Source organism: Salvelinus fontinalis, unplaced genomic scaffold (assembly GCF_029448725.1).
Source record: "Salvelinus fontinalis isolate EN_2023a unplaced genomic scaffold, ASM2944872v1 scaffold_0219, whole genome shotgun sequence".
NCBI lineage: Eukaryota > Metazoa > Chordata > Actinopteri > Salmoniformes > Salmonidae > Salvelinus > Salvelinus fontinalis.
The window spans coordinates 22,501-37,555 of NW_026600428.1; the positions used below are offsets into that span (position 1 = coordinate 22,501).

A 15,055-nucleotide genomic window follows, 5' to 3' on the forward strand; every position below is an offset into this window, starting at 1 on the left:
CACGGAGAGAGAGAGAGACACGGGGAGAGAGAGCGACACGGGGAGAGAGAGACACGGGAGAGAGAGACACTGGGAGAGAGAGAGAGAGAGAGACACAGGGAGAGAGAGAGAGACACGGGGGGAGAGAGAGAGAGAGACACGGAGAGAGGGAGAGAGAGACACGGAGAGAGGGAGAGAGACACTGGGAGAGAGAGAGACAGGGGAGAGAGAGAGCGTTATTTAGTTTTAAGTTAGTTATAGTTTCATTTTTTATTACATTACATTATTGACTGTTACCATTTTATTGTTACTATTTTTATATTTAATTTTGTATTATTATTTACTGCCATTCTATATTATTATTTGTCATTGTTTTAATTGTATTAGAATGTATATTGTATACATTGTTGCTTTGGCAATATTGACACAATGTTTTTCATGCCAATAAAGCAGCTTGAATTTGAATTTGAATTTGAGAGAGACACGGGGAGAGAGAGAGAGAGCCACGGGGAGAGAGAGAGAGAGACGGGGGAGAGAGACACGGGAGAGAGAGAGACACGGGGAGAGAGAGAGACACGGGAGAGAGAGAGACACGGGAGAGAGAGAGACACGGGAGAGAGAGAGACACGGGAGAGAGAGAGACACGGGGAGAGAGAGAGACACGGGAGAGAGAGAGAGACACGGGGAGAGAGAGAGACACGGGGAGAGAGAGAGACGGGGAGAGAGAGAGACACGGGGAGAGAGAGAGAGAGCCACGCGTAGAGAGAGAGAGAGACACGGGGAGAGAGAGAGAGACACGGGAGAGAGAGAGACACGGGGAGAGAGAGAGACACGGGGAGAGAGAGAGACACGGGGAGAGAGAGAGACACGGGGAGAGAGAGAGACACGGGGAGAGAGAGAGACACGGGAGAGAGAGAGAGACACGGGGAGAGAGAGAGACACGGGGAGAGAGAGAGAGAGACACGGGGAGAGAGAGAGAGAGACACGGGGAGAGAGAGAGAGAGAGAGACACGGGGGGAGAGAGAGAGAGAGAGACACGGGGAGAGAGAGAGAGAGACACGGGGAGAGAGAGACACGGGAGAGAGAGAGAGACACGGGGAGAGAGAGAGACACGGGGAGAGAGAGAGAGAGACACGGGGAGAGAGAGACACGGGAGAGAGAGAGAGACACGGGGAGAGAGAGAGACACGGGGAGAGAGACACGGGAGAGAGAGACAGACACGGGGAGAGAGAGAGACACGGGGAGAGAGAGAGAGAGCCACGGGGAGAGAGAGAGAGAGACACGGGGAGAGAGAGAGACACGGGGAGAGAGACACGGGAGAGAGAGAGACACGGGGAGAGAGAGAGACACGGGAGAGAGAGAGACACGGGAGAGAGAGAGACACGGGGAGAGAGAGAGACACGGGAGAGAGAGAGAGACACGGGGAGAGAGAGAGACACGGGGAGAGAGAGAGAGAGACATGGGGAGAGAGAGAGAGAGAGAGCCACGCGTAGAGAGAGAGAGAGACACGGGGAGAGAGAGACACGGGAGAGAGAGAGAGACACTGGGAGAGAGAGAGACACGGGGAGAGAGAGAGACACGGGGAGAGAGAGAGAGAGACACGGGGAGAGAGAGACACGGGAGAGAGAGAGACACGGGGAGAGAGAGAGACACGGGGAGAGAGAGAGAGAGACACGGGGAGAGAGAGAGAGAGACACGGGGAGAGAGAGACACGGGAGAGAGAGAGAGACACGGGGAGAGAGAGAGACACGGGGAGAGAGAGAGACACGGGAGAGAGAGAGAGACACGGGGAGAGAGAGAGACACGGGGAGAGAGAGAGAGAGACACGGGGAGAGAGAGAGAGAGACACGGGGGGAGAGAGAGAGAGAGAGACACGGGGAGAGAGAGAGAGATACACGGGGAGAGAGAGACACGGGAGAGAGAGAGAGACACGGGGAGAGAGAGAGACACGGGGAGAGAGAGAGACACGGGGAGAGAGAGACACGGGAGAGAGAGAGAGACACGGGGAGAGAGAGACACGGGAGAGAGAGAGAGAGACACGGGGAGAGAGAGAGAGACACGGAGAGAGAAAGAGACACGGGGAGAGAGAGAGAGAGAGAGACACGGGGAGAGAGAGAGAGAGACATGTGGAGAGAGAGAGAGAGACACGGGGAGAGAGAGAGAGAGACGGGGAGAGAGGGGGAGGGAGAGAGACACTGGGAGAGAGAGAGAGAGACAGGGGAGAGAGAGAGACATGGGGAGAGAGAGAGAGAGAGAGAGAGGGAGAGAGAGAGATGATTTGGTTGCGTGCAGCCAGCAGTTAGATTAAGATGAATGTTTTACAAAGCTGAGGTTTGGCAGAGCTGCTCTCTCTGATGCTGCTGAGAAGATAGAACCAGAATTGAAAGCACGTTGTCAACGAGGCTGTACTGTCTCTGGGATGGGAGGATGGCAACAGATGCCAGGGAGGAAGAAAGGAGTGTAGAGGGAGGAGGAGGAAGGACAGAGGGAAGAGAGAAGAAACGAGGGAGAGAGGAGGGGGTAACCAAAACGAACATGACTAAAGAGCTTGTGACATGTGCAGTTGAATTGGCACGGCAGTAAACACTCCGCCACGCGTTATTCCCAGACCATTAAAGACACGCCATTAGCCACGTTATGAGATGGATACAGGAAGGCAAATTACACACCATTCTTTTAATGATTATCCCACTCTGCGTTCAGGTATTTTACAGCCATTGGAGAGGAGACACACCAAGTTATTCCAGTGCTCTCACTGCTCTAGCTTCTAGTCATTAGAAAACCATAAAACACTCTTCATGAGAGGGTGATTTAACTGCCGCTGGACAACTGTTAGAAACGGCGCTTTCCAAACATTAGCCGTCCGGCTAGCAGTCTAATAACTGGGTGTGTGAAGACCAAACATTAGCCGTCCGGCTAGCAGTCTAATAACTGGGTGTGTGAAGACCAAACATTAGCCGTCCGGCTAGCAGTCTAATAACTGGGTGTGTGAAGACCAAACATTAGCCGTCCGGCTAGCAGTCTAATAACTGGGTGTGTGAAGACTAAACATTAGCCGTCCGGCTAGCAGTCTAATAACTGGGTGTGTGAAGACCAAACATTAGCCGTCCGGCTAGCAGTCTAATAACTGGGGGTGTGAAGACCAAACATTAGCCGTCCGGCTAGCAGTCTAATAACTGGGTGTGTGAAGACCAAACATTAGCCGTCCGGCTAGCAGTCTAATAACTGGGTGTGTGAAGACTAAACATTAGCCGTCCGGCTAGCAGTCTAATAACTGGGTGTGTGAAGACCAAACATTAGCCGTCCGGCTAGCAGTCTAATAACTGGGTGTGTGAAGACTAAACATTAGCCGTCCGGCTAGCAGTCTAATAACTGGGTGTGTGAAGACCAAACATTAGCCGTCCGGCTAGCAGTCTAATAACTGGGTGTGTGAAGACTAAACATTAGCCGTCCGGCTAGCAGTCTAATAACTGGGTGTGTGAAGACCAAACATTAGCCGTCCGGCTAGCAGTCTAATAACTGGGTGTGTGAAGACTAAACATTAGCCGTCCGGCTAGCAGTCTAATAACTGGGTGTGTGAAGACCAAACATTAGCCGTCCGGCTAGCAGTCTAATAACTGGGTGTGTGAAGACTAAACATTAGCCGTCCGGCTAGCAGTCTAATAACTTGGTGTGTGAAGACTAAACATTAGCCGTCCGGCTAGCAGTCTGATAACTGGGTGTGTGAAGACCAAACATTAGCCGTCCGGCTAGCAGTCTAATAACTGGGTGTGTGAAGACCAAACATTAGCCGTCCGGCTAGCAGTCTAATAACTGGGTGTGTGAAGACCAAACATTAGCCGTCCGGCTAGCAGTCTAATAACTGGGTGTGTGAAGACCAAACATTAGCCGTCCGGCTAGCAGTCTAGTAACTGGGTGTGTGAAGACCAAACATTAGCCGTCCGGCTAGCAGTCTAGTAACTGGGTGTGTGAAGACCAAACATTAGCCGTCCGGCTAGCAGTCTAATAACTGGGTGTGTGAAGACCAAACATTAGCCGTCCGGCTAGCAGTCTAGTAACTGGGTGTGTGAAGACCAAACATTAGCCGTCCGGCTAGCAGTCTAATAACTGGGTGTGTGAAGACCAAACATTAGCCGTCCGGCTAGCAGTCTAATAACTGGGTGTGTGAAGACCAAACATTAGCCGTCCGGCTAGCAGTCTAATAACTGGGTGTGTGAAGACCAAACATTAGCCGTCCGGCTAGCAGTCTAATAACTGGGTGTGTGAAGACCAAACATTAGCCGTCCGGCTAGCAGTCTAATAACTGAGTGTGTGAAGACCAAACATTAGCCGTCCGGCTAGCAGTCTGATAACTGGGTGTGTGAAGACCAAATTGTATTTGACCTTCCAACCCACCAGCTGTCCACTAATGAGTTCTCTGACACTTTCAGCCCGAGGGAAGGAACAGTCAGGATTCTACTGTAGCCAGTATTATGCGAGTATGTTTCCACAAGTTCAAGTTCAGACGGATATTTACTGAACTTCGCCTGAGGCCTCGTATGACAGCTTGAATGATGGGGGAACTGCAAGTGTGTGAGCAGTGAACACACACACCCTCCGTGTAGTCTTTTGCAGGACCTCTCTGGAGAAAAGGTCTGTTGTACTGAAAACACAGTTGTCATGTTGATACTGTTTACCCATGCCTATTTCAGACTTTCAGCAGTAAATGTTATATTATGTAAATTGTACAGTACACTGCGTGGGCATCTGCCTCCACCAATCATGGGGCATACTTACAAATATCCTCCACACAGTGCATGTAAGCCATCTTTTATCCCTACACCTACACCATACTAAACTGTACAGTACGCTGTGATGCAGCATAGAATAGAATGCAAATGTACATGTGTGTGTGTGTATATAAATTGAGAAAATGACTCTATAGGACTTCCAGAGGAGGGGGGTGGGGGGGTCTAGGGTGTAGTGGGCCAAATGCTGTGGAGGTGCCATAAACTATAGGAAGCAGAGAGCAATCTCTTACACACACACACACACACACACACACACACACACACACACACACACACACACACACACACACACACACACAGCTCCAATGGAGAGCAGCATAGCAGTAGCGTGTTCTGGCAGGGAGAGACATTAATCATGTCACTGGATCCCAGTAGGAGGAGTAACACACACACACACACACACACACACACACACACACACACACACACTGTCACGATCGTGTTGACATGAACGAGAGGACCAAGGCGCAACATGATTTGAATACATCTTCTTTTTTAATAGCAACGACGAAGATGAACACTACACACTTATACAACACTAACGAAAACAACAAACGATCGTGAAAACTTCAAACGTAAGTGCACACACAAACTACTTACGTCGAACTATACAGATACACAAACAATGACCCACAAACAGCTAAAGCCTATGGCAGCCTTAAATATGGCTCCCAATTAGAGACAACCGAAATCAGCTGTCTCTAATTGAGAACCCATTCCGGCCACCATAGACTTTCCTAGAACTACACCCAACATAGACACAGCTAGACACATACACTCAACACCAAACCATAAACTACACCAAACACCCCCTCTACCATATAATACCCCAAAATACACACATACCCCATGTCACACCCTGACCTAACTAAAATAATAAATAAAACAAATAATACTAAGGCCAGGGCGTGACACACACACACACACACACACACACACACACACACACACACACCGACCTGCTGAAAGGGAGATGTGACAGAACACTGAGCTTGTAGATTGACTGGTCTGTGGGAGGACAGAGGACTCCTGCTCTGCTCTGATTAACACTGTATTATTCAGCTTACACTGGGCTGATCCCAGATCTGTATGTGCCAACTCCTCTCGTTGTCTAGTGCATGACAACGATAGTCCGGTGGCCAAAGCTCCAACAGATCTGGGGCTAATCTTTCATTAGTCTTCAATTGAATAACTTGCACTATGTTGTCTAAGGGGAACTGGTGTTTTTGTGTGGACTGTGTTAAAGAAAGAGCGAAGACTACAGATGATTTCAGGTTGACCTCATGAGATATACTGCAGCAGTACAACACTGATAGCTGACAGTTTCAACCAGCTGTGGTCTAACAGCAGCCATGAGACATACTGCAGCAGTACAACACTGAGAGCTGACAGTTTCAGCCAGCTGTGGTCTAACAGCAGCCCTGAGACATACTGCAGCAATACAACACTGAGAGCTGACAGTTTCAGCCAGCTGTGGTCAAACAGCAGCCCTGAGACATACTGCAGCAATACAACACTTTGAGAGTTTACAGTTTCAGCCAGCTGTGGTCTAACAGCAGCCATGAGACATACTGCAGCAATACAACACTTTGAGAGTTTACAGTTTCAGCCAGCTGTGGTCTAACAGCAGCCATGAGACATACTGCAGCAGTACAACACTGATAGCTGACAGTTTCAGCCAGCTGTGGTCTAACAGCAGCCATGAGACACACTGCAGCAATACAACACTGAGAGCTGACAGTTTCAGCCAGCTGTGGTCTAACAGCAGCCCTGAGACATACTGCAGCAATACAACACTGAGAGCTGACAGTTTCAGCCAGCTGTGGTCAAACAGCAGCCATGAGACATACTGCAGCAGTACAACACTGAGAGCTGACAGTTTCAGCCAGCTGTGGTCTAACAGCAGCCATGAGACATACTGCAGCAATACAACACTGAGAGCTGACAGTTTCAGCCAGCTGTGGTCTAACAGCAGCCATGAGACATACTGCAGCAATACAACACTGAGAGCTGACAGTTTCAGCCAGCTGTGGTCTAACAGCAGCCATGAGACATACTGCAGCAATACAACACTGAGAGCTGACAGTTTCAGCCAGCTGTGGTCAAACAGCAGCCATGAGACATACTGCAGCAGTACAACACTGAGAGCTGACAGTTTCAGCCAGCTGTGGTCAAACAGCAGCCCTGTGAGACACCAGTGTTATGCCTGGGCCAATGAGTTATCAGGACCCATGGTGTTAATGATGGCAGGGCCTGGTGTCTCTCTGTTTTAACATTACTGTATAACACAACCACATCATTAGAGAGGCTGACAGACAGGGGGAGGGAAGAGTGGGAAGAAGTGTGACAGGATGTGCAGTCATCCAGAGAGAGAGAGAGAGCCTTGCTATTGAGAAAGGCCGCCGTAGGCAGACCTGGCTCTCAAGAGAGGACAGGCTATGTTGCCACTGCCCACAAAATGAGGTGGAAACTGAGCTGCACTTCCTAACCTCCTGCCCAATGTATGACCATATTAGAGACTCATCTATCCCTCAGATTACACAGATCCACAAAGAATTTGAAAAGAACTCCCATATCTATTGGGTGAAATACCCTACGAGAGAGAGAGATTTAGGCTACTTCTGTTCATTATTCATTTCAATGAAATATACACCAATTGATTGGTGAATAATGTGAAGTGTCAGGGCAGTGTAGAGACTAGAGACAGTGATGTAAGATCTAAAGGCACCTCATCATTACTTATCTTTGCTGAAAGGAAATCCACTCTGTCTTTCTGCTGTTTGGTGCATTTATTTAAACCCCTCCTTGATGTCCTAGTTTCATAGCGGCAGACTCCATTAGCCATTCTAGAACAGATTCCAGGAGTGGGCTATTGATTGAAAATCACACTCCCACACAGTGGTTCCAACACACAACATTAATGTCAGAACATAGACTAGTGTGCCGAGCCAGACACTGAGGAAAGTCATCCTATTGGAATCAATGCCTCAGTTACTGTCCCTGTCCCAGCTTGACCTGATGTGGTGTGTAAATGCTAGGCCAATACTGGACAACACGCACGCACGCACGCACACACACACACACACACACACACACACACACACACACACACACACACACACACACACACACACACACACACACACACACACACACACACACACACACACACACACACGAGACCTATAGTACGTGCTTTCTTAATGACCTCTGATTGGGTTAACTGCTGTGCTCTGTTAACCACTCCACCTCTGTACAACATGACAGTATCAGTCCTGGCAGCAGGCTGCTCTCTCACCTTGCAGCCGCTCTCGTCATCCATCCCAATGTGTTTGTGGAGTCGGGACACAGATGATCTTCAACACACACAACAACATGCATTATGTTATTACTGAGAGATTGTTCTCCGGCTGATTAAAGTTGTCAACATTGGTTAGTTCCGTGGTGGGCTGTGCTGTGACTCTATCTCTTCCACCCCCCTCTCTCTTTCTCTCTCTCGCTCCCTCTATCTCTGTGTCTCTGGCAGTATATAGGCCATGTGATACATGTCCACGCTGGCTGGCCTTGATGCAGTTACTGTAAGGGGATTTTCAGAACAACACTTGGATGTAGCTTTTTCAGGCTGTCGCATAATTGAGGCCATTATGGTCATCTAAACTAAACAATGCCTTCCTCTTCCCTTAGCGACTCGGTCCAGCTGTAGTTGTCATGGTTTCCGTGTGTCAGAAAGTCAAGTACTGTTCTATTTGAGAGTAATACTTCAGCAGATAAACGGATCCATCACAGATAAGCATGCTGATAAGTAGCACTGCAGAAACGAGGAGTATTTTCTAGGCTAAACTGTTTCTCCATCTTACTACAGCGTGATTGGAACTGACTAGACAAGCTGATGACAATTACTCTCATGGTGGTGAATTTGGTACAAAATGTGCTGGTCGGGTTTCTGCATGCCTCGAGGGCTCATCTGTGAAATGTCAGCGTGTGTGTGTTTTGTTCTAGAGGGAACCACTGAAAGGAAAGATCACTCTGCACTCAGTACAGAGACTGTATGGTGTAGTAATCTCACCATGGCAGAACACAACACACACACACACACACACACACACTGACTGTATGGTGTAGTAATCTCACCATGGCAGAACACAACACACACACACACACACACACACACTGACTGTATGGTGTAGTAATCTCACCATGGCAGAACACAACACACACACACACACACACACACACACACACACACACACACACACACACACACACACACACACACACTGACTGTATGGTGTAGTAATCTCACCATGGCAGAACACAACACACACACACACACACACACACACTGACTGTATGGTTTAGTAATCTCACCATGGCAGAACACAACACAACACACACACACACTGACTGTATGGTGTAGTAATCTCACCATGGCAGAACACAACACACACACACACACACACACACACACACACACACACACACACACACACTGGCTGTATGGTGTAGTAATCTCACCATGGCAGAACAGCAGATGGGTCTGTCAGCACTGTGGGCTGGGCTGGCATTCACACTAGTCATTTGTCCGCCCCTAAAGAAGCAACGTACAGGACCTGGCAGCTCATGCATACAGTGCTACTGGAATAATTGCATAATGCATGTTTTTGTGAAGCATTTTGACGGAGGAGGAGGACATGGGGTAGCTGCTTCTTCAGAGAGTAGGTTTGGCTACACCCACAGATTGCATTCAATGCTGTATGTTGTTGTAAGTATTAAGCTGGGTGGTTAGTGGTCACTGCTTCGGCCTTTTCACTTGTTATGTTGGCGTGGTTCTGTTTCCCCATAAGTGACGTCATTGCTCAACTTTGAGATCAACGTTGATTGCTGTATCCAAGTTTCCAGCTTTTTCAACCGTTATTGTCGACACTTTACATTAAGGTATACTTTATAAATGGCTTAGAAACGGCTAATTACTAGATCGTTTGTAAATATAACACATTGGTTTCGCTCGCTAAACGCTTCCCTGTCTCACTAATGGTACGGTGTGCTCCTACAGGAAGCCTCGTCCTGTCTCCCAGCTGGTTGCTCAGCGGGTAGCGCCGCAGTTCGCCTCGCCCACGCTGCTGCCCAAGAAGGACAAGAAGGACAGAACGGACCAGGAGAAGAATGACAAAGAGCCCACAGTGAAGAAGAACAGCCATAAGAAGATGAGGTAAACATTCACAGATAAACAACTGTTTATCATGAACCTGTTGCATTTAACCTGTAGTAGTAGTATGGTGTGATTAGTAGTAGTAGTAGTAGTAGTATGGTGTGATTAGTAGTAGTAGTAGTAGTAGTAGTAGTATGGCGTGATTAGTAGTAGTAGTAGTAGTAGTATGCTGTGATTAGTAGTAGTATGATAGTGTGAGTAGTGGTAGTATGATAGTGGGATTAGTAGTAGTGGTAGTAGTATGGTGTGATTAGTAGTAGTAGTAGTAGTATGGTGTGATTAGTAGTAGTAGTAGTATGGTGTGATTAGTAGTAGTAGTAGTATGATAGTGTGATTAGTAGTAGTAGTAGTAGTAGTAGTATGGCGTGATTAGTAGTAGTAGTAGTAGTATGATAGTGTGAGTAGTGGTAGTATGATAGTGGGATTAGTAGTAGTGGTAGTAGTATGGTGTGATTAGTAGTAGTAGTAGTAGTAGTAGTATGGCGTGATTAGTAGTAGTAGTAGTAGTATGGTGTGATTAGTAGTAGTAGTAGTAGTATGATAGTGTGAGTAGTGGTAGTATGATAGTGGGATTAGTAGTAGTGGTAGTAGTATGGTGTGATTAGTAGTAGTAGTAGTATGATAGTGTGATTAGTAGTAGTAGTAGTAGTATGGTGTGATTAGTAGTAGTATGATAGTGTGATTAGTAGTAGTAGTATGATAGTGTGATTAGTAGTAGTAGTATGATAGTGTGATTAGTAGTAGTAGTATGATAGTGTGATTAGTAGTAGTAGTATGATAGTGTGATTAGTAGTAGTAGTATGATAGTGTGATTAGTAGTAGTATGGTGTGATAGTGTGATTAGTAGTAGTAGTAGTATGATAGTGGGATAGTAGTAGTAGTAGTAGTATGATAGTGTGATTAGTAGTAGTAGTAGTAGTATGATAGTGTGATTAGTAGTAGTAGTATGATAGTGTGATTAGTAGTAGTAGTAGTATGATAGTGTGATTAGTAGTAGTAGTAGTAGTATGGTGTGATTAGTAGTAGTAGTAGTATGATAGTGTGATTAGTAGTAGTAGTATGATAGTGTGAGTAGTAGTAGTATGATAGTGGGATTAGTAGTAGTGGTAGTAGTATGGTGTGATTAGTAGTAGTAGTATGATAGTGGGATTAGTACTCGTAGTATGATAGTGGGATTAGTAGTAGTAGTGGTATGATAGTGTGATTAGTAGTAGTAGTGGTATGATAGTGTGATTAGTAGTAGTAGTAGTAGTGGTATGATAGTGTGATTAGTAGTAGTGGTAGTATGATAGTGGGATTAGTAGTAGTAGTATGATAGTGGGATAGTAGTAGTAGTAGTAGTATGATAGTGTGATTAGTAGTAGTGGTAGTATGATAGTGTGATTAGTAGTAGTAGTATGATAGTGGGATAGTAGTAGTAGTAGTAGTATGATAGTGTGATTAGTAGTAGTAGTGGTAGTATGATAGTGGGATTAGTAGTAGTAGTGGTATGATAGTGTGATTAGTAGTAGTGGTAGTATGATAGTGGGATTAGTAGTAGTATGATAGTGTGATTAGTAGTAGTGGTAGTATGATAGTGTGATTAGTAGTAGTGGTAGTATGATAGTGTGATTAGTAGTAGTATGATAGTGTGATTAGTAGTAGTATGATAGTGTGATTAGTAGTAGTGGTAGTATGATAGTGTGATTAGTAGTAGTAGTAGTATGATAGTGTGATTAGTAGTAGTATGATAGTGGGATTAGTAGTAGTGGTAGTATGATAGTGTGATTAGTAGTAGTAGTAGTATGATAGTGTGATTAGTAGTAGTGGTAGTATGATAGTGTGATTAGTAGTAGTATCAGTAGTATGGTGTGATTAGTAGTAGTGGTAGTGTGATAGTATGATAGTGTGATTAGTAGTAGTATGATAGTGTGATTAGTAGTAGTGGTAGTATGATAGTGTGATTAGTAGTAGTGGTAGTATGATAGTGTGATTAGTAGTAGTAGTGGTAGTATGATAGTGTGATTAGTAGTAGTATGATAGTGTGATTAGTAGTAGTAGTAGTATGATAGTGTGAGTAGTAGTAGTAGTGGTAGTATGGTGTGATTAGTAGTAGTAGTAGTATGATAGTGGGATTAGTACTCGTAGTATGATAGTGGGATTAGTAGTAGTAGTGGTATGATAGTGTGATTAGTAGTAGTAGTGGTAGTATGATTAGTAGTAGTAGTGGTATGATAGTGTGATTAGTAGTAGTATGATAGTGGGATTAGTAGTAGTAGTGGTATGATAGTGTGATTAGTAGTAGTATGATAGTGTGATTAGTAGTAGTAGTAGTATGATAGTGTGATTAGTAGTAGTAGTATGATAGTGTGAGTAGTAGTAGTATGATAGTGGGATTAGTAGTAGTGGTAGTAGTATGGTGTGATTAGTAGTAGTAGTAGTATGATAGTGGGATTAGTACTCGTAGTATGATAGTGGGATTAGTAGTAGTAGTGGTATGATAGTGTGATTAGTAGTAGTAGTAGTATGATAGTGTGATTAGTAGTAGTAGTGGTAGTATGATAGTGTGATTAGTAGTAGTATGATAGTGTGATTAGTAGTAGTGGTAGTATGATAGTGTGATTAGTAGTAGTAGTGGTAGTATGGTGTGATTAGTAGTAGTAGTGGTAGTATAGTGTGATTAGTAGTAGTATGATAGTGGGATTAGTAGTAGTAGTGGTAGTATGATAGTGTGATTAGTAGTAGTGGTAGTATGATAGTGTGATTAGTAGTAGTAGTAGTATGATAGTGTGATTAGTATTAGTAGTAGTATGATAGTGTGATTAGTAGTAGTATGATAGTGTGATTAGTAGTAGTAGTATGATAGTGGGATTAGTAGTAGTGGTAGTATGATAGTGTGATTAGTAGTAGTGGTAGTAGTATGGTGTGATTAGTAGTAGTAGTAGTATGATAGTGTGATTAGTAGTAGTGGTAGTATGATAGTGTGATTAGTAGTAGTAGTAGTAGTATGATAGTGAGATTAGTAGTAGTATTGGTAGTATGATAGTGTGATTAGTAGTAGTATGGTGTGATTAGTAGTAGTGGTAGTAGTATGGTGTGATTAGTAGTAGTGGTAGTATGATAGTGTGATTAGTAGTAGTAGTAGTAGTATGATAGTGAGATTAGTAGTAGTAGTAGTATGGTGTGATTAGTAGTAGTGGTAGTATGATAGTGTGATTAGTAGTAGTAGTAGTAGTATGATAGTGTGATTAGTAGTAGTAGTAGTAGTATGATAGTGAGATTAGTAGTAGTAGTAGTATGATAGTGTGATTAGTAGTAGTAGTGGTAGTATGATAGTGTGATTAGTAGTAGTATGATAGTGGGATTAGTAGTAGTGGTAGTATGATAGTGGGATTAGTAGTAGTAGTATGGTGTGATTAGTAGTAGTAGTAGTAGTAGTAGTATGGTGTGAGTAGTAGTAGTAGTATGGTGTGATTAGTAGTAGTAGTAGTGGTAGTATGATAGTGGGATTAGTAGTAGTGGTAGTATGATAGTGGGATTAGTAGTAGTAGTGGTAGTATGATAGTGGGATTAGTAGTAGTAGTATGGTGTGATTAGTAGTAGTAGTAGTAGTAGTAGTATGGTGTGATTAGTAGTAGTAGTAGTAGTATGGTGTGATTAGTAGTAGTATTGGTAGTATGATAGTGTGATTGGTAGTAGTAGTAGTATGATAGTGTGATTAGTAGTAGTAGTGGTAGTATGATAGTGTGATTAGTAGTAGTAGTAGTAGTAGTATGGTGTGATTAGTAGTAGTAGTAGTAGTATGATAGTGGGATTAGTACTCGTAGTATGATAGTGGGATTAGTAGTAGTATGATAGTGTGATTAGTAGTAGTAGTATGATAGTGTGATTAGTAGTGGTAGTATGATAGTGTGATTAGTAGTAGTAGTATGATAGTGTGATTAGTAGTAGTGGTAGTATGATAGTGGGATTAGTAGTAGTAGTAGTAGTATGATAGTGGGATTAGTAGTAGTGGTAGTATGATAGTGGGATTAGTAGTAGTAGTAGTATGATAGTGGGATTAGTAGTAGTGGTAGTATGATAGTGGGATTAGTAGTAGTAGTGGTATGATAGTGGGATTAGTAGTAGTAGTAGTATGATAGTGGGATTAGTAGTAGTAGTAGTATGATAGTGGGATAGTAGTGGTAGTATGATAGTGTGATTAGTAGTAGTAGTATGATAGTGTGATTAGTAGTAGTATGATAGTGTGATTAGTAGTAGTAGTATGATAGTGTGATTAGTAGTAGTATGATAGTGGGATTAGTAGTAGTAGTAGTATGATAGTGGGATAGTAGTGGTAGTATGATAGTGTGATTAGTAGTAGTAGTAGTATGATAGTGGGATTAGTAGTAGTAGTATGATAGTGTGATTAGTAGTAGTAGTAGTATGATAGTGGGATAGTAGTGGTAGTATGATAGTGTGATTAGTAGTAGTAGTAGTATGATAGTGGGATTAGTAGTAGTAGTATGATAGTGTGATTAGTAGTAGTAGTATGATAGTGTGATTAGTAGTAGTATGATAGTGTGATTAGTAGTAGTATGATAGTGTGATTAGTAGTAGTGGTAGTATGATAGTGGGATTAGTAGTAGTGGTAGTATGATAGTGGGATAGTAGTAGTAGTAGTAGTATGATAGTGTGATTAGTAGTAGTAGTATGATAGTGTGATTAGTAGTAGTAGTATGATAGTGTGATTAGTAGTAGTATGATAGTGTGATTAGTAGTAGTATGATAGTGTGATTAGTAGTAGTAGTAGTATGATAGTGTGATTAGTAGTAGTAGTATGATAGTGTTTAGTAGTAGTGTGATTAGTAGTAGTATGATAGTAGTAGTATGATAGTGTTTAGTAGTAGTGTGATAGTGTTTAGTAGTAGTATGATAGTGTTTAGTAGTAGTATCAGCATGATAGTGTTTATTATTAGTATGATAGTGGGATTATTACTAGTATTATTAGTGTCAGTGTAGCAGTATCAAAGTAGTACTATAGTAGAAAGGTACAGTTGAAGTCGGAGGTTTACGTACACTTAGGTTGGCATCATTAAAACTTAATCCACAAATGTCT

General features: G+C 43.8%; 1 protein-coding gene across 3 annotated transcripts in view; it reads left to right on the plus strand.

The window, feature by feature from the left end:
* LOC129844743 (YY1-associated factor 2-like) overlaps nt 1-15,055 on the plus strand; it is a 32,871-nt gene that overhangs the window by 12,112 nt on the left and 5,704 nt on the right. For 2 of the 3 annotated variants that reach the window (XM_055912825.1, XM_055912826.1), the window contains one exon: nt 9,823-9,978. In XM_055912825.1, the coding sequence (XP_055768800.1) occupies nt 9,823-9,978 (156 nt within the window). Of the gene's footprint in view, nt 1-9,286; nt 9,532-9,822; nt 9,979-15,055 lie in introns of those variants that run through there. The other variant, XM_055912827.1, reaches the window with a different exon arrangement.